The sequence below is a fragment of the Rhinolophus hipposideros genome (genome assembly GCF_964194185.1).
Source record: "Rhinolophus hipposideros genome assembly, chromosome: 25".
Taxonomy (NCBI): Eukaryota; Metazoa; Chordata; class Mammalia; order Chiroptera; family Rhinolophidae; genus Rhinolophus; species Rhinolophus hipposideros.
Window position 1 is genome coordinate 19,993,232 of NC_138071.1, and position 19,860 is coordinate 20,013,091.

Consider the following 19,860-nt stretch of genomic DNA (forward strand, 5'->3'; position numbering starts at 1 on the left):
CTGTGTCCCCGCCACTCTCCTCGCTGGTGAAAGGGACTTCTTCACAGCCCACTCACATTCCGGGTACAGTTTATATATCACGGGAGGAGCGGCCCAGGCTGGGAGTGCTGAAAAGTGCGACTGGGGTTTTGGCACACTGAGCAGAAGTAGAAGGAAATACACAGTTCCCTTATCTGTGACATGAAAGGGTTGTGCTCAGCCATTTCAAAGGTCCCTACCAAACCAATGGTCCTGTAAGTTTGGGAACATGGTATTTTGTAGCGTGGCAGACACTGCTGTTTCACCACCACTCACTATCCACCCCGTCTTCCCTCCTCACTATCAGACATGCCAGTCACATACAGCGTGGCGAAGTATCCAGCTACAACACCCACGTTCCTGGCCTCTCTCGCAGCGAGGGGTGGCCGGTAAAACCTAAGAGGCATTCTGCTGAAGAGCAAGCCTTGGCTGTTCTAAGACAGGTACCACCCTACCCTCTGCTTTGCCCCCACACTTTCTTTGTGCCGGAGAGGCTGATGTGGTGCTGGAGGTGAAGCAGCCATCTTGTGGTCATGAGGCCGTGCTCCGGGGGACAATGATGGCAGAATGAAAAGGCAGGGCCATGCTGGCCCCCCTGGCACTGTCCAACCACAACCCCACGTGAGAAGGCCTAGCGCAGGACCTCTTGGTTCATAACACAAGTAGGGCCTTTCTTGTTTCCATTACTGTATCATGAAGCCAAGTGACACATACACTTGCAATCTTGACATTTTTGTTCTTGGTTTTATTTTATTTTTTTTCTAAAAGCAAATTCACCTCAGGTAATAGTTTCTCAAAAGGGCAATGAGAGAGGAAAAAAAAAATCTACCTACCAGGATGTTTTTCTTTCGGTTGGCAAATATCAAAGAACAAACGTCTCCATGAAAAGTCATCTGTATTTCATGAAAAATCAATGAGGGGGCTAACCCGTCTCCCAAATTGCCAGCTGTTTTGCAGTAATGTAGCTCTCTGGAGAAGAACCCCCAGGTAACACATTCAAACTCATTAGTCTCTATAGCTAAAGATTTTCTCTCTTTGGCATTCAACTCCATTACGGGCAATGATTTTTTTCTTTAAAATAAAAATGTACCACTGCTGGAAGGGATGGAGATTTGGGCACAGGTTTCTAACAGAGCCCTCCCTAACCCCTACTGAAATTGCCAAAACAGTAACAAAGCATTATAGAAGGGGGTCCATTCACATGTCGGAATCTCCATAGAACTTCTGTTACTGGCTGGTCTCAATAAAAGGAAGACAGAGAAGACTAACTAAGACCAACTAAGACAGAGAAGACCTGCTTCCCAAGAAAGCAGACTCAGGGGAGGTTCTCTCACTGAATCTACTTACATCAACTATTTTGGAGGCTCAAAAGGCTGAATGCACTACAGAAAACAGTATGGAGGTTCCTCAAAAAATTAAAAATAGAACTGCCTTACGACCCAGCAATTCCACTCCTGGGTATTTATCTGAAGAAACCCAAAACATTAACTGAAAAAGACATATGCGTCCCTATGTTCACTGCAGCATTATTCACAATAGCCAAGATATGGAAGCAACCTGTGTCCATCGACAGGCGATTGGATAAAGAAGATGTGGTACATATATATACACAATGGAATATTACTTGCCCATAAAAAAGAATGAAATCTCACCATTTGCGACAACATGGATGGACCTAGAGGGTATTATGCTAAGTGAAATAAGTCAAACAGAGAAAAATAAATACCATATGATCTCACTTCTACGTGGAGTCTAATGAACAATATAAATGAACTAACAAAAAAGAAACCAACTCATTGATACAGAGAACAAATTGATGGTTACCAGATGCAAGGAAGGTGGGGGGCTGAGTGAAAAAGGTGAAGGGATTAAGCAGTACCAATTGGCAGTTACAAAATAAGTCACGGGGATGTACAGTGCAGCACAGAGAATACAGTCAATGAGGCTGTAACAACTACGTATGGTGCACGGTGGGCACAAAACAGATCACTCTATAAATTATATCAATGTTTAACCACTATGCTGTACACCTGAAAGTAATATACAATACCGAATATTAACGGTAATTGAAAAAGAAATTTATTTTTTTTAATTTTTAAAGGCTGAATATATTCAGGCCGTGGGACAGAAGGAAAGCGTATGGCTTAAATGCCTTTTGCTGAAGTTTATCAACAGCACTGAAATCTGCTCTGCTAGCAAGGCCCGGGGGACGGACAGAGTCACAGCACAGAAAGCCCCTCACGCGTCTCCCTGAAGCTGTGGGCAGGGCCCCGTTGGGGCCGTCCAGTTCATGCTTACCATTCCTTCCCCACTCTCCTCGTGTTAATGGATTCCTAAGCATATCACATTCAGCCCCAAAATGTTATTGATATTAGAAAAATAAAGTAAATGGTCTCGACGTCCAGTCACACATGGTTATTTCAGGGGATGGCAGAGACAGGGAATGGGCTGGCCCCTTCTTGCCTTCCCACTTGTGACTGAAAGGATATTAACACCTGCTACCAACCCACCCCCTCAAAACCTACAGAGAATTTCAGTTCTGCAGAAGCAGGTGCCTGAAAAATCGAAGTGTGAATTCGGTCATGCAAATCAACACCGGGCCTTGAGCCTGAAAAGATTCGGGTAGGAACTAAAGAAATGTTTAGCGTTTCCTCCGTAAATGTCTGGTCATAATTAGGACACATTAAGGTTAAAGTAGCCAAAAGGTACAAACTCCCAGTTATAAGACAAGTAAGTCCTGGGGATGGAATGGACAGCATAATGACTATGATTAACAATACTGTGTTGTATATTTGAAAGTTGCTCAAAGAGCAGATCTTAAAAATGCAATTATCGTCATAAGAAAAAAATTATAACTATGTAAGACGATGGATGTTAATTAAACTTGTGGTGATCATTTTGTAATATATATATAGTGTATATATATACATATATATACACACACACATACACATTCATATATATAAATCATTGTGGTGTATACCTTACACTGATATAATGTCATATATCAATTATATCACAATAAAACTGGAGAAAAGCAATCCATCCTTCAATAAAACAATTAGGTCACATTAAAGAGGCTTTATTCCATCACTATTTTTTTTCCCTGAAGTTTAGAATTCAGCAAGGGTTTTCTTTCTATGCCTTCCTGAAATTATTGGGGTAGAAACATGGAGGACAGGAATCTAATATTTCTAAGTAGTGACCATGGAGCAGGCATGGAGACAAGACACTTTATTTACATCATGTCAATCATCTTCTATCACGACTTTGTGAAAGTCTCAGAAAGGTACCCAGAGGAGGCAGTGCCAGAACCCCATTATAAGCCCAGAGTCATTTACTGACTTATTCATTCAGCGACTATTTTTCTGGGTACCCATGGATGGGCTTGGCACCGTTCTGGTAGCTTCCCGATGAATGTGCCTGTCGAGTGCCCCAGGTGGAGGCTGGAGCCAACAGGGCCCCTGGGCTGTGATCAGCCCCATCTCTTACGTCAATGCACCTAGCAGACATCCTCATTTTCTAAGAGTGCCATGTCGACAGAGCTGGGAAAGCACGAAATAAATCATTTGGCAGTGATCAAAAAGCTATGAAGTTCATGCTGGCTCCAAAATGCCTGCTTTTGGAGGCATTGGGTGAGCCACCAGCAGACCCCAGGACATGCAGCATCCCACAGCAGAAATAGAAAGAGTATGGAATAAGAACGCTAAAGATTCGTCACACTCAACCGACTCAACCGACCCACGCCTCAGCTGGGCCAGGCTTAATTTCAGTTTCCTCCTAGAAGGTCTGTATTTAAATCAAAAGGAAACACTGGGTTTCGACCCACCTCGTGTTTCGAACGTATAAACACAGCTGGACAACCAAATGGTTTTCTCGCTGCTCCTTTCCTGCTTCTCTTTCTCATCATGCACGAACATGAGTGTGTTTCGATTGCCAGGGTCACGGGGCATCTTCAGTTAGAGCATGACATCCTGGAGCCCGAGGCAGGCAGGTTTGTCTCCATCTGGGTTAGGTTGTGGCCTTCTCAGCCTGCAGCCCCGGGCCTTCCAGCTGTTCCCAAATGTAGGTCATGGGCTGCAGGAGAGCCCTGGAAAGAAAACTTGCAAATCCAGAGCCGAACCAGAAAAACAACTCCTGGCAGGGCCTCAGAAATGAATGCCATCTCAGTGTAGGCAGTTAAGTCACAGCTACAAAGATCGGCTTCAGGTTCTTGGGTTACAAAAATATTTAGGATTTCCCCCACTCGATCCCACCGTCATATTTTAACTTTTTAATTGTATTCTACTGAATTCGATAGATCTGCTCCTAAATTGTTTTAAGTTTTTATTAAAACAAAACAGAAAACATCCTACACACACACACACACACACACACACACACACACACACATACACACACACAAGGCTCTAGTGAGCCAATTTGGCCTCTTGTTAGACTACAAAAGGAATCTTGTCTGTGACTAATTAAAAAAAAAAAAAAAGTTAAAACCAAAAGCTACCACGGTAACCCCAGCTTATGAATCCACATTCCAAACGTTTGTGACAGTGGGCTAGTAATGGTGGGGTAGGTTGTGTGTGTTGGGAGGAGGACTGGAGGGGGGGATTCTCTGTACATTCTGTTCAATTTTGCTGTGAATGTAACGCTGTTCTTTAAAATTAAGTCTATTTAAAAATAAAAGTTTGTAATACGGGTGCCTCCACCTCACAAGACATTTTGTTATTGAAATCACGTGATTAAAAATAATCTGCTTCCCAGTCAGCTAAGACACACGCGTAACCTGCAGTGCAGCTAAATGGTGCAGTGAATCCTAACCTCTTCTGGGCTGAGAATGGCTGCTTCCTTCCTGGGCAGTGGGGAAGAGAATTCTCCATACTTCCCACCCACTCTCTCTTGGCCCTCAGGTCAGTCCTGGCTGCACGACCCCTCTTCCCAGGCTTGTCCCTCTCCTCCTTGGGCGAGGGGAGAACAACCCTGGGATAAAACTGGCACTCCCAGATACAGGGCAGCAGAAAGCAAAGGAGGAAGCCAGCCTCAGCACGCAGGGGGCAGGGGGCAGGGGGAAGGCCCCAGGGTGTCCCAAGAGTCCCCTTTGTAGGTCCTGAAATGAAACTCAGGCCCTGATTGTAGCTGTACACTTTCTTTGAAGCCACAGCATTTATGTTAATGCTACTTCCACTGGAAGCCTTCAGACTCATATTCTTACTACGAAACCATTTGTCCTCACCCGTCCCTACTGTTATGTTATACAAAAACAAAGCCAATTCGTTTTTTGGGTGTTTTTTTTTTCTTTCTATTTTTCTACTATGTGAATATTGTTGATGTCTCTGTGATCAAACTCATCTTTGGCGACCAGTGGGTCCACCTGATACTTTCTCAGAAACCACGGAAGAGGAAAAGCCTCAAACCTTACAGTTATTTGATAAATCCCAACCCTCTTCGATAGGTCTGATTCTAGAGACTCCCCTTTTGCATGCCCCAACGCCTAAGAACCATTTAATGACACATGCACAAAGGGATACAGGCACAAACTCCTCCTCGCTGATTGGAGAGTCAGTCATCAGGGATAGATGGACTCAGCCTGGAGAGAACAATGAAGAAAGCACCCTCAGAAACCTGCACCGGCACCAGTGACGGTTTCCAAGGGCAATTTTGAGGACTGATTTTCATTTTGTACCCAAGAAGAATAGAAGAAAGAGGCAGTGTTGTATACGTTATCCACCACGCATATTTCTCAGTTCCTGCCCTTTTGCTGTTTCTACTCTTGCTGGAAACAAGGCCTCCACTCTGCAGGCACAAAGCCCCATAGTAGGCCCACCAGTACAGACCACAGTACCACCTGCAGATTCCCCCAGGGCTCCATCCTCAGCCTTTTCTCAGTCTCTTCACTCTCAGTCTGACCTCGTATATGGACTCTTGGCTTCACTTCTCCTCCACTAGACTCATAACACCCAAAAATCTGCATCTCCAGTCCAGACATTTCTCCTGAACTCCAGACCCACGTTTCCAAATACCTTTTAGGTATCTGAGTGTTGTGTGAACACATCACAATTCCCATGTCCAAAACTGAACTCATTATCTTCCCCACCAAACTCAGTCCTCCTCCAAATTTTCCCTTTCTCGGTCAATGGCAGCACTGTCAGCTCCCTTACGACGTCAGAAAACAGGAAGTCTCCCATATCCCGCTCTCATTCCCTTGGTCACCAAGTCTCCGAGTCAAGCTCCCAATCCTTTCTTGCACTCAGGCGCTCCTCCCTGTCTGGTTCAGGCTTTCACGGTATCTTGAAACAGCCAGCCAGCAGATTAAATTGCCGCCCTTCATCTTCATGCTGCCCTCCAATCCACCCTCCATAACCACTAGGGTTTCCTTTCTAAAACACATTTCTGCTCCTGCCCTTCTCTTATTAAAAGCCTTTTACCCCATTGCCCACAAAAGAACGTCCACCTGGTCAACAAAGCATGCAAACCTTTCCTGATTTTGTCCTATCTCCCAACACTCCCCACCGAGCAACCTACTCTCTAACTACATAAAATGACTGGGATTTCCAGAATCAACCACGTTGCTTTTATACATTCCTACACTGTACCTGCTGTGCCCACTGCCTGGAGAACTTCTATTTATACTTCGGGACCCACTGCAACTATCACCTGCTTTGTGACGTGTTCCCCAACTCTTCATCTCCTTCAGAATTGTTGTTCCTTTCTCTGTGCCCCAGAAATACTTGGAATACAGCCTGTCAGGTAACACGTAGACCAGGTATTTAATGACTTGCAATTTAATGACTTGTTTCCATATCTTCCTTCCCACTGGACTGGGAGAGCCACAAGCTCAGGAATGCATATCCTTCTGCCTTGAACATACACAGGCTTAGAAAAGCAGTTCATTAAGTTTCTCAAATTGGAGGCAGGACCAGCTGTGGGAGCAGGATGCAGACGGGAAGCGAGGAGAAGGAAGGAGTTAAAGGTTGAACCTTTAAAACACTATGATTGGTGACCGTGGATTTAAATCTCTGTTGAACACAATCGGCCAGTGAGAAGTATTTTCATCACAAAGCCTTATTGCCTCCACGTTTTCTAAAAAATCACCCTATCAGTTTGAATCCCGCAGCCTCTTTCTCAGCCAAAAGGAATTTCCCTTTAAACAAAAACTATTCAGACATTTCCAAGATATGAAATGTTCAAAACCAGGATTTTCCACTCAGACAACTAGGAAACTGTTTGTGGATTTTTTTTTTCTTAACCAGACTCCTTATTTGCCAAGAAGTCTGAAGAGAGTTTTTTTTTTTCCTAATGTTAAAAAAAAGTTTCCTACCTCTGTGCCTGTTTTTCCATTCTTTATTTTGTCTGGTTTATACTGAAGCAAGGTTTTAAGTCAGAAAATAGCGGCTACAAAATGCAAAACTGCTCCTGCCAACTAAGTTGCCCCAATGAAACAGGCAATCAACTGAATCTTGTTGACTGACACCACCCATTTTTTAAAGATGAGAGACGTTCGAGGGTAGGAGTATAATACTCAGCACGAAACGGTGGTGCATAAAAAGGAAGCTTTGGGACTGTGTAATACAAACGCTGCATTTTACAGATGGAGAAACTGAGGCCAAGGACGTGAAGTAACTTGTACTACAGTGAGATCACATACCACAATGCTTTATGCTCCAAAGAAAATCTCTCTTCCAAAAGCCACCACTGATACTTCCAACAAGAAGCAGGCATAGAAATTTGGGTGGCTCAGAATAACTCATCTCAACTCTTAAAAAAATAAAATAAAATTGAAAGCTCTTCAGTAATGTCAGTAAAGTTTAGATAAACACATGACTCCAGAATAGAGCACTTCAAAGGCAGGCAATTCAACATGAGGCAATTGTAACTGAGCTTGACAGCAGTATACACACCAGAGGAATACATGGTACGTGATCTAAGAAGTTATGTCTGACTTTCGCATTGACCTTCCACAGTCCTAGAAAAAAATGAAACATACCACCGCAGAACAGCACAAAGGGCTTCCCCGGCCGAAGAAAAAGCGCAAGTCCAGTCAAAACAGTCTGCCTCTGATGAGTGACATTGCCTCTAGAAACAGCTGTGTCCCAGTAATGACCCGTGAGCTTCTCACAGGTTTACACTGCAGGAGAGCTGAGTCATTAAGCATTCCCTAAGATAAATGAGGGGCAGTGATAAGGGGGATCAAAGTGCACCCCAGCCCTTCTTAGTCAGAGTGACACATCATGGAGATTCAAGAATTACCCAGCCAGAGTCTCTGTTCTGCTTCGGTCATACTCCAAAGATCTCCCACTGTCCATCAATAGGCAAATAACAGATATAAAGATCCAAGAACCAGCTGTATTGACATTGATCGAGGAGCCCAAGGCAGCTTACAGAGAGAACAGAAGGCCAAGTACCAAACGCTCGCATTTTAACAGGTGGTAAGGAAACCAGTGAAGCAGGAAAAACTAAACCCACCAGAGTGTCGGAAGCCAAAGCAAGAACGAGTTACGAGGTGACCTTGTGGCCAACACTGCCAAATATCTCCATGAGGCCTAGCAGGCACGGACGGAGAACAGACTGGATTTAGTCAGGGAGAAGGTGGAGGACCTTCTAGCAGCAGTAGAAACCAGAACAAACAGCATTGCAGGACTAAGTAAAAAGTGAGGAAATGGAGGCCGGAGCTATTGACCACTTGTTTGAGCAAAACTGGCAGTAAACAAGGGAGGAAAAAAAGAGCAAGAAGGGGTAATAGCATCTGACAGACATGTGTTCAAGGCAGAGACCTGTGTTTATGGCAGAAGGTAGAAGATGGGGAGAGAGGAAATGAAGATACATGAGAGAGAATAATTACAGGCCCCTGTGCTTCCTGAATGTTGTCAGACTCCTGAGGTCAGGATACCTCTTCCCGGAGAGAAGACATCAGACTTAGGGGAAAGCATGGAAACATGTATCTGCGATGGGCCAGGCAGTGACATGTGAAGGAAGTGACACCCAAAGAGGTGAGGCAACTTGCCCAGAAAACCAGTGGCCCTGGACGCCAAATCTGCCTGGCTTGGAAGCCCATCCGTTCCACCCACAATACTGCCTTCAACTCTTGTCTAGTTGAAACTGGGACTGTTGGATGAGACCCCTCCCAAGCCCCACATCTTGTTCTCTCAACTAAACAAGATACTGACACCGAATTACCCAAGTCACTTTCATACTAAAATTTCAAAGTTGCAGAAGCATTTCTAAGAATGCACAGTTTAAAAACTACTATGTTAATAAAAGGCTGCCACGCGTATCCATTTTCCCAAGACTTCCTCACTCTAATTAATCATGTATCAAGCAGTTATGTATCTCTGAGCACCCATCCTGTGCTTGGCGAAGCATTGTGGGAGTACAGGAAAGCCAAAGTCATGTCTCCTGTCCTTGCTTGGGTTCCAGCTGAGCAAATCTCTTTACTGCTCTGGGCTTCAGATTCTCCACAGATGAGATGGGCCGTCACCTCCTATGTGCCTCATGGATAACCTAGATAATTTCATGCGGGGAAAACTTGAGGTCACTTGGAACCTCATTTGGAAGAGCCCGAGAGCATGTCGTGAGCAGGGAGAAAGAGGAGTCAGCTCAAGTTTGACAGCAAGACGGTGGGTCTCATGGTTGCCTTTCAATTCCAACTCTACAGAGGCAGAGAATGTGGACACTACTCCCTCGTTCAAAAAATCACTCAGACGCCCTGCAGCCATAGGCCCTGGACTCTACCAAATGCCCAGCCAAGGCCTAGGGCCATCTTCTCAAGACAGTCAGAAGACAGATCAGAGCCATGCCTCTGGCAGGCAGCCCCAGCTGCAAATAGGCACACCCTTATCAATATTTGAACAGCCACATGCACCTGGAAAACAGCTTCTTTGAAAAATGACATTCAGCTTTCCACCTGCTGCTGTGAGATTGTTTGGACCTCCATCAGAACAAGTCCTTGTCTAGCACAGTAAGCATGATGACAGGCTCAGCTAGTTACCTTCAGCCCTCATATCCGGCCCTGACGCAGAGTTCAGAGAATAAAGTTAATTCTACATTTCCTTGCTAGTGAGTCAAGACACAGCAGTACACCCTCGATGATAACCTTTGCCTGCATTTCAGAGACTATGGCTGTCTCTACAGTCGTCCTTCACTGAGCGCTATTAGCACAGCTAAATACTATTCTTAGAGCTTTGCAACTGGCACAGTACTTGGTTTAATCTAATGGTGGATTTTAATCTAATGGTGGATTTTAAAACACTCTCCATTTGCCAGCCATTTTTGTAAGAAAAACAGCGATTGGTTAAACAAACACATCTTTGGATCCTTAGGACCAACTCAGACTGTTTTACTAGTGGTCATTACACATGGTCACACTGATTGAGCCTCCAATATTTCCTCCATTCCCTTATGACTAATCTAAGCCAATCACGTAAATTCCTTTCCATTGGTTTACAAATGGACATGTATTCCAATCCTTGCCAAGAATACTCAAAGAGAAGTCAGCTGGTGGGCTTCTGAAAAAAAGTTTCTTCCATCCTAAGAAGGAATATAAGGACAACACAACCTCTCATCTTCCTCTGGATATTGCCATTTTTGAACTGAACACCTGAAATTCCTGAGTATAAGTTGCCTTCAGGTTGCCACCAACGTAAAGATGAAATCCGTATACAGATGCATGGAATCTGGGTCCATAAGGACACTGAGAAGTTGCTGTATCAGCCAAAGCAGTGGCTATTCTTCCAGGCATCTTGCAACATGACATAATAACATACTTACGGTACGTATAAGCAATCTGAGTCTGTTTTCAGTTACTCACAGTTTCAAGCATTGTAATTTAATGCAATGGTTAATCATTTCTGCTGCAAGCATAATTTCATTCACCTCAGAGCTCCACAGAATTATTATCTCTTGGGGATCCTTCAAGAAAGAAGGGAAGTACGGTGCTCAGTACTGCCCTCTCGTCTTTCAGGATTGAGCCCAAGTCCACCTTCCCCCAACCTGAGTTAACACGACGAGAACAATTGCAGAGACAATATCATAATGGGTCAAAGATTTTTCACCAAGCCAGTGAAAATCATTTGGATCATAGATAAGTTAGCAACACATGTGCGAGGCTACCTTATGAAAATGGCCACCAGGTGGAATAGTACAGGCCTAGTGAGGGCTCCCCGCCCCAACTCCCCCAATAGTCCTCCCCTACTACCTGGCTATTGCCTTAAGTTCTGCACGTAGAGATGCACCCTTTTAACGTAAAGTATTTCATGTTAAGTATATTAGTGTAAGCTTACCAAACCTGTCCTGAGAGCAAAATTTAAGAGGGAAAATTGGAAAGAGAACATTATTACCGTGAGCACTTGGGGTCCAAAAAGCGAGGGAAACACGAAGGGGGTGAAGGTGAAAAAAAGATGAAGCAAGAGCCTTGAAGGCAAATTATATTTACTTCACGATTTTGTCTCCTACTGGAAATCATTATTCAGTTTGTGGGGGTCAGGTGACCCGAAGGAATGACAGTCTCTAGCCATGAGGACCCAGCTTCCCCCTCAACGCCTGGCCAGGGGCCAACTGTAGCAGGCAAACCCCAAGCTTCAGCCTCCCACAGGAACCCTCTCAGTCTCTGGGCCAGCCGGGAGGAAGGGGAAACCACTGGCCTGTGAGATTAGCCAGCTCCATTCCGGCAAGCAGTGATGCACGCGGAAGCAAGATGGACTTCACATCCGGGCACCAGGCAAGATGAGCATCCCTTGAACTCCCCACCACCACTGTCTGGGATCAGTCATTTCACCTTAAGATCCAGCTGGATATCAAATTTACGTGGTATAGCCATTAAGTCATGTTACAAACAACTGGATTTATGGGAATTTACCATTGCAAACAAGCAGAACTTCTGTCATCTTTGCAAAGACTTGGTAGTTCTTGCTGTGTACCTTGTTTCCAAGATAAAAATCATTGCAATAATTGACAAAATTCCTACTTTCCAGATTGCTAAACTGACATATAAGCAAGTCACCAAGATCACATTTGTCAGAACCAGACCCTCTGTGAATCCTCCGCCCCAAGAGCCCCACTGAGAATTCCCACGTCCTCCATCCTTCACCGAAGGCCTTCAGGGACTCCAGTGGTGCTGAGTGTTCATAGCATATAGGGTTCACCCCAATAAATAAAAAAAATTTAAAAATAGCATATAGGGTACTCCCTGCCCTCAAGGAAACTCAGGCTAGAATTACCTCTAGTCCAGTTTTACATGGCGCCTTTAAATTGTCATTTTTCATTTTCTAAACACATTCAGCAGGTAAAAATCTGAACAGTACAATAGGGATAGTGTGTAAATAACTCTCTCTTCCTCCTTTCCTCCCTCTCTTGACCCCCAAGTCCCTTGGGGGGTCACTGATTTAAAATATTTAAAATAATATTTAAAATAATATTTCATCATCTGTATGGGAACTATCTTTTTTAAACTTCAAGAGGAAGCCCAGGGCCGGCCCGGTGGCGCAGGCGGTTAGAGCTCCATGCTCCTAACTCCGAAGGCTGCCGGTTCGATTCCCACATGGGCCAGTGGGCTCTCAACAAAAAAAAAAAAAAAAAAAAAAAAAAGAGGAAGCCCAAAGTTCTAATGATCCAGAATCTAACGAGCAAGTCCATACTCACTCTACGTGCTTCATTATTTTGTAGACTTTGAACCCGTCTCCTCTAAGCCCTTATCCTTCTGGACCAAGTAACCAAAGTCCTAAGTAACCAAAGGAGAAAAATATTGTTCCTGATGGCTCACGGAGAGACCACATAATCCCGACCCCAGGCAACTTGTACCTTCCATGTTTTTAAAATCAGGTAGGTGACAAGTTGGCTAAAACGGCATCAGCAATCACGCATATGGTAACTGAATCCATATTTAGAGCAAATAGGGTGATCACACTAGCAAGGCTTGGTGGCTAGCACCACCTCCTAAGCAGTTAAACATTAGCTGCCTTCAGGCTCAGCAGGTTCTCGCTCTCCAATCATCCTCTTCCATCCTCTGATTGGTTCCTTCTCTGTAAGTCTGGATCCGTCATTCATCCAGCAGGGAAGGCAAGAACTTGGGCTATGGAGGCAGACAGCCTGGAATTTCAATTCTGGTTCTGTCACTAATCAGCCGTGAGACCTTTCACCAAGTCACTGAGCTCATTAAGCCTCTTCGTTCTTCATTGTAAAATGAAAATGATACGAATGACTCCTTCATTGGGTCAGGAAAAGGGTTGGTTCAATGGTATAATTTTTGTAAAGCACTAAATGCAATGCCTTTCAGCAGGACCGGCTACGTAATCTGTGGGACCCAGTGCAAAATGGAAAGTTGGGGCCCCTTGTTCAGAAACTATTAAGGATTTCCAGATGGTGACAGCAGAGCATCACACGAAGTGGGAGGGGGTGCCTGTAGGGCTGCACATAAAGCCAGCCCTCTCTTTCAGGTAACAAATACTCATAGCTGGTAGCTATTATCATACCACTTTGCTGACTTGCATCTGCGCCTTACCCTCCCTGCAGGCTCTCCCATCCCAATCCACTCAACTTGGAAAGTTTTACTGGGTCAATCCAAATGCAGGCCCTGTGTCTCAGAACTAACCTGCATCGACAAGGAAAATAACTGACCAAAATGGGGGATCCAACAGAGGGTGATATTACCACGGGCTCATGCCAGACACACTCCCACCTTAGGGCCTCCACCGGAGCTTTTCATCCTGCTGAGCTAACATTCTCCCCTCCTTCAAGCCTTTGTTCAGATCCACTTTCTATTGGATGCTTATTCCGATCACTCAATTCAATAGCATATGTTGCCCTTTCTCCATCCTGTTTCCTCCACCCCCTTACCTTGTTCCACTTCTACTTTTTCCATTACGCTTATATTATCTAACATACTATTTTACTTACTTCTTTATTATGTTTATCATTTATTATCTTCCCCAACACAGACACACACGCATACTAGAAAGTAAGTTTCTCAAGGTCAGGAATTTTTGTCTGCTTTTGTTCATTGAAATATTCCAACTGCTTAGAACAGCACTTGGTGCTTAGAAGATATTCAATAACTACTAGTTTAAAAAAACAATAAATGAATCCATAATCAGGCCATCCTTTTCCTACATGGAGGTCAGTCCATTCCACATTATGGACAAATGACAATAATAACCAGCTCTGCAACTGGATACCCAAAACAGAGTTCAAGAAACAGATGGGAAACTTATCTATTTTCAAATCTCTGCCAAACTCCCCTTAGTTTAGAAGGAATCTAAGCCAGTTGTCTGTGCTACTAAATCCAAAACCTCTTTCAACACTAATTCATATACACAGTTTGTTGGCAACAACTTGCAGCAATGATGAGTGGCATTTTATATGTGGGAGCTGCCCAGAAGAGAGAGACACATCCCTAAGAGTGAACATCAAGTCATTTAAAAAATAAATAAAATTAGAAGAAAAATAATCATACATCACTGCTTCATTACAATGACATAGAAACACTGATCCCTTAAGGAATGTAAGTCCTCTACCCCTGAAACCATGCGTGAATATGTCAGAGCCAGTCTAAGCGGTGCCGCCTGGAGGTAATGTCACGGTCACAGGTAGAATCTCAAACCCTGGCTTGTGACCTCACAAATGCAAGTCACGGGACCCAAGAAAGGAAGTGTGGACACCTGTGCATAATGGATAATTCATCCCACCAGCTCAAAGACAACCCCAAAGCTGTGGCATTAGAGTTGCTGGCTGGGACACGGTCACAGAGTGTTTAAGAACAAAAGAGAAGAGCTGCCCCTCCGCAACCAGTTAAAATGCAGCCCATGTCAGTAGAAACATCTGGAGCATCCAATTATCAGAAGATATGCCAGAGCCAACGTGCCTGAAGGTCTGTCCTGACGACAGGAAGCACATCTGGGCCTCCAATCCAAGCGCAGCCCACGAGGTCTCCTCGGGACAGGCGCCGGCCGTGAGCAAAGCCTGGCAGGTCACACTACACATCTGGCTTTTGCCCCAGCATGAACTACCATTGCCCCTCGGCCCTGCACTCTGCATTCTTTAAACAAGCCACTCTCAGCCACCACAAATGTTTTAGTGGGAATCACAGGGAGGCCCTCATCCCTTTTCCCAAAATAACGTCAGGCAGAGGCAAAGGCCAAAGAGGTGGAGTCTGCAGGCCATTTTGCAGAAGTTTCAAATATCCTGGCATTGACCCCATTAAAAGAATCATGAGGAGAAACAAACAGCCAAGCCTCTCATTTTCTCATTAGTGTCTCTCTCTCTCTGTCTCTCTCTCTCTCTTTCTCTCTCTGTCTCACACACACACACACACACACACACACACACACACACACACAAACTTCTGTATTTATAAAAAAAGAAACCAAGATCTCACATGAAAGTCCTTCATCAGTGCTGGCTGTTGGAAACAGAATTGCATTTCACAAATTTCATACCAAAAACTTGAAATTTGAAAATTTTCAAAGAAATGTGCTTGCTCGGTGACAGTTTACTCTCCAAAGGGGTCTCTGAGGCATAAGACTGAACAAGGAACCGGTGAGCTGTCCCCTTCTCTAAAGCCTTTCTGAAATATGCAACTGCCTCAGAGTTTCCAGGCTCCTCCGCTGATCTTTCCTCTGCAGCGGGAGGAAGCAGATTTCTTGGCTGTAACAGTTAAAGGAGCCAAATAAAGCAAATCTTCCTCGGGACGCAAAGGGGCCTTTCCAACACACACACGTACTTCTTGCAATACAAACAAGAAAGGAAGAGAGAATATGACAGCAAAGGAAAGAAAACGCTACTGTGTTTGGTGTAAAACCTTCCCACAAAAATCAGTAGCAAACTAAACCGAGACATCTTATTCTCGACACACCTTATCCTCCTCCCGATTTACAGTACTGACAGCAACAGCAATTGATAGGACAGATGTGACAATGCCTGGGGAGGAACAAAGTATAAATCGCGAAAGGAACAATACTGTTGTCATCACTATTATTAAAAGGGTAAAAGGGCCCGCTGCCCACTTTTACCTATTCAGATACAAAACCCACGCCTCTCCCCAGATCTCTTCATTCTGGGCTTGCCTCTTCCCCAAAACGTCCACCCCAGCTCCCCATTCCCAGCTGCTCCTCCGATGACAACACCTCCCCCCTTCCCGTCGCCCCTTCCCGGCCCCGCCGAGGCCTCACCGTGTGATACATGAGAGCCTCGGTCTCCCCGGGCTCTGACAGCTCGCTCAGCTTGCGGTCCCACTGCAGGACGCTCTGCTCCCCGCTCTCCAGCACCTCCATGGTGGTCCGAGGCGCGCTGGGCCGAGGATGCTGAGGGCAGGAGGGGAGCAGGCAGAGCCGCCTCGGAGGACGAGATCCGGCCCCGCGCGTGAGTGTGTGTGTGTGTGTGTGTGTGTGTGTAGTTTATGCACTTAGGAGGGAAAGCGTCCGCTCCCCGAGAGAGAACTGCCGAGGGCTCCGGTCCGGTGTCCTCGGAGATCTGCAAATCCCGGGGGAGACAGGCTGTCCAGGGATCGGGCCGAAGGCTGAAGGGATTAAAGCAGGGTGTGCATCCAAAAGGAAGGCAAAAGATCAGCTCTTATCCCAAGAAAATGCCTTCTAAGCCCACGCTCCACTATTGCTCCAGACACAAACTTTGAGACTCCCAAAGCGCCTCAGCTCGACACCAGGACCAAGCTATGACTCCACCTCCCTCCAGGGAAGTGACCAATCAGATACATAGCTCGTCTGTCCTACCCAATCAGAAGTCTCTCTCTCTAACTTGTCCCACCCCAAAGACAGGGCAGCAGGAAGTCTCAGCCCAGGCTTTGGAATGTGGGCGGGAGGTGCCTTAGACTTCACGGGGGATCTCCTCCTGCCGGAGCGCTGGCAGCGGTCGCTGTCTGCGGCACCGGACCAATGGAGTGCTTGGGCACGGGAGTGATAGACTGGGGTTCTGGCCAATGAAAAGGGGGCGCCTCGGAGGGCCAGCCAATCAAATAGCGACAAGAATACATTTTTTTAATAAAAAAAGAGAGGCGAGCTCAGTCTCCTTGCGGAGACTCCACAGACATTAGCACTCGCATCTAGAGGAAAAGGGAGTTGCAGTGCGGGCCGACTTATATACTGTACTAAATATTTTCAAGTAAGTTAGCTCATTTGAGTCTTTCGGGATTTCAAAAAAAATGAATTACCTATTACACACAATTATAAATGTTGTGCATGAATTCATATTAGCACAACGCTAGCAAATTGTTATTGCTTTGTTCTTCACCTTTTTTGCCCTTTCTATGCTTTTCTGCTGGCATGTCTTTTGTGTGCTTCACTTAGGTTTTTTCTTTCATTCATTCAACGGGCACTATTGATAGGAGACAATGGCTTGCGTTTCAAGCCCCGAGAGCAGTGAGCTAAAGACCTTGAATTCCTTAGAACTTTTATCTCCACGGAGAAGTCAGGCAGTAAACAGATAAAGAGTAACTGCTAGGATAAATAAAAGCAAAGTAAGTAAGAGGATGGGGCAAGTGGATGCTGTTTTAGATAGCAGTCAAGGAAGTTCTTTCTGGGAAGGTGACGTTTGAGCACAGACCTGAATGAAATGAGGTTTAGGGGGCAGCTGTGTTTTGCTGACCCGCAGGGAGGCCAGTGTGGCTGCATCATGATGTGCCAGGTAGTCAGTGAGTGAAGGGAGAGGTGACCTAACAGACAGGCAGGGAGGGGCCAGGCCACCAGTCCTGCCTAGATTCACCAAGAGCTCATTCTAAAGTAGTACCCCCAACGTGGTGATTTTTCTTCCTTCTTTTAGACTCCTCCTTTTATGAAAACAAAGTCCTTGAATGTATAGCTAACTCGTTTTAACTATAAAGGAGTCTTTGCCAATTATCTCTAGAAGTTCCTTACGATGATGGCACGCTCAGGTAGTATCACTTTGTCCCCTTGGCAACTATTTTTTGGTGGATTGAGTCAGCCAAATGTCTTAGAACTCTGTTGTTCCTAAGCAATAGTTTCTTATAGAAACGATTCCATTTGTCTGGTCCTATCTCCTGGGTCTTTCGAGAACGTTTTAATGCTTACGTGGAAATTCTAGTGTACGGTCATGTACCTTCCTTGTATAATAGTTTTCTCATTTTTCTCTTGGTCCTTGGGTTTTATTTTCCAATCTGCTACCTCCTTCACCACATCCATTTTATAGATCATCTTTTCAATTTTTAAAGACCTTTTCTATTTTTTTGTAGCATAACACTCAACATAAGCAAGGTAAGAAGCATCCACACCCTCCTTAGTATTGGAATGCAGACATTTATCTGGCACACGTTTCTGCTTTCGACAGTCAGCCCCTGGTTGTGCCCCATGTGGTAGGCAGCTTCTAAGATGGCTCCAACGGTCCTGCCTCCTGATGTTCAGCCCCTGTGTAACACTCCCCTTGCGTGTGGGCTGGTCCTTGGGATTTCCTTCTAACAAACAGAATATGGCAAAAGTGACAGGCTGTCACAAAAGATTCTGGCTCCTCACTTGCTCATTGTGTCTTCTTCTCTTGCTTGCTTGCTTTGGGGGAAGCAGGCTGCCATGCTGGGAGCTACCCAATGGAACTAAGGAAGGTGTCCAGCCAGCAAGGAACAGAGGCCTTGAGTCTAACAACCCATGAGCCCCTGATTCCTGCTAATAACCACATGAGTCAATATATAAGCAGATCCTCTTTGAGATCACTGTAGCCTTGTGACAGACCCTGAGCCAGAGGACTCAGCAAAACCTCACCCAGATTCCTGACCCACAGAAACTAACGGTAATAAACGTATGCTGTTTTAAACCACTAAGTTTTTCCTTCATAAAATAATAATGAATACAATAATTGGTGCCCTAACTGTGTAATTAAATGTATCTGTGCTCACAGTTCCCAATGGTGAGGTTTTTTTCAGCCTCCTTTCTTTTGGGCATTCTTCTCCCATTCAATGTACATAAGACTTCTCACTAGCCCACTTCCTGTTCTACATTTTGATTCAGAGTTTGTCCCTTTCCTCTCATTTTTAGGAGTTAGCAATTTAATTGACTTTTTCCAGCTTCTCTGGTGTCCTTTAAAAAGTAGCAGCACTTGCTCCCCTGTCCTATTTTTTTTTTTTGAGATATAATTGACATACATTAGTTTCAGGTACATAACATAATGATTTGATATTTGCATATATTGTGAAATGATCACCACAATGTCTAGTTACATACACCATGATGTACATTACACCCGCAGGACTTATTATCTTATACCTGTAAGTTTCTACCTTTTGACCCCCTTCACCCATTTGGCCCACCTCTCACTTCCTGCCTGTGGCAACCATCAATCTCTTTTCTGTATCTACGAATCCGGTTTGTTTTTGTTTTTATACCCTACATATGAGCGAAATCATACAGGATTTGTCTTTCCGTGTCTGATTTGTTTCACTTAGCATAATGCCCTCAAGTTCCATCCATGTTGTTGCAAATGGAAAGATTTCCTTCTTTTTTATGACTGAATAATACCCCATTGTGCATATATATCACATTTTCTATATCCAGTCATCCATCAGTGGGCACCAGGTTGCTCCCATGTCTTGGCTATTATAAATTGTCCTTCAGTGAACAAGGGGGTGCAGATATCTTTTCAAGTTATAATAGTATTTGCATTTCCTTCAGATAAATATATTAAAGCTTTTTAGTTTGATGTAGTCCCACTTGTTTATTTTGGCTTTTCTTGCCTTTGCTTTTGGTGTCAAATACAAAAACTCATGAACAAGAACAATGTCAAGGAGTTTACCACCTATGTTTTCTTCTAGAAGTTTTATGGTTTCAGATCTTGTGTTCAAGTCTTTAATCCATTTAGAGTTGATTTTTGTGTCTGATATAAGATAATGGTCCAGTTTCATTA

The 19,860-nt window shown here is 44.6% G+C and overlaps 1 protein-coding gene across 4 annotated transcripts in view; it reads right to left on the reverse strand.

Moving 5' to 3' along the window:
• The window catches only part of CREB3L2 (cAMP responsive element binding protein 3 like 2), a 156,248-nt gene that overhangs the window by 88,854 nt on the left and 47,534 nt on the right, over positions 1–19,860 (reverse strand). Inside the window, exon 1 of one of the 4 annotated variants that reach the window (XR_013992611.1) lies at positions 16,170–16,677. The exons of 1 other annotated variant lie outside the window; for it this stretch is intronic. Coding sequence is in view for 2 of the 3 variants with exons in the window: in XM_081038762.1 (XP_080894888.1) it covers positions 16,170–16,271 (102 nt within the window). In the remaining variant the exon portion in view is untranslated. Of the gene's footprint in view, positions 1–16,169; positions 16,685–19,860 lie in introns of those variants that run through there. 2 more of the 4 variants (XM_081038762.1, XM_081038764.1) reach the window with 2 other exon arrangements.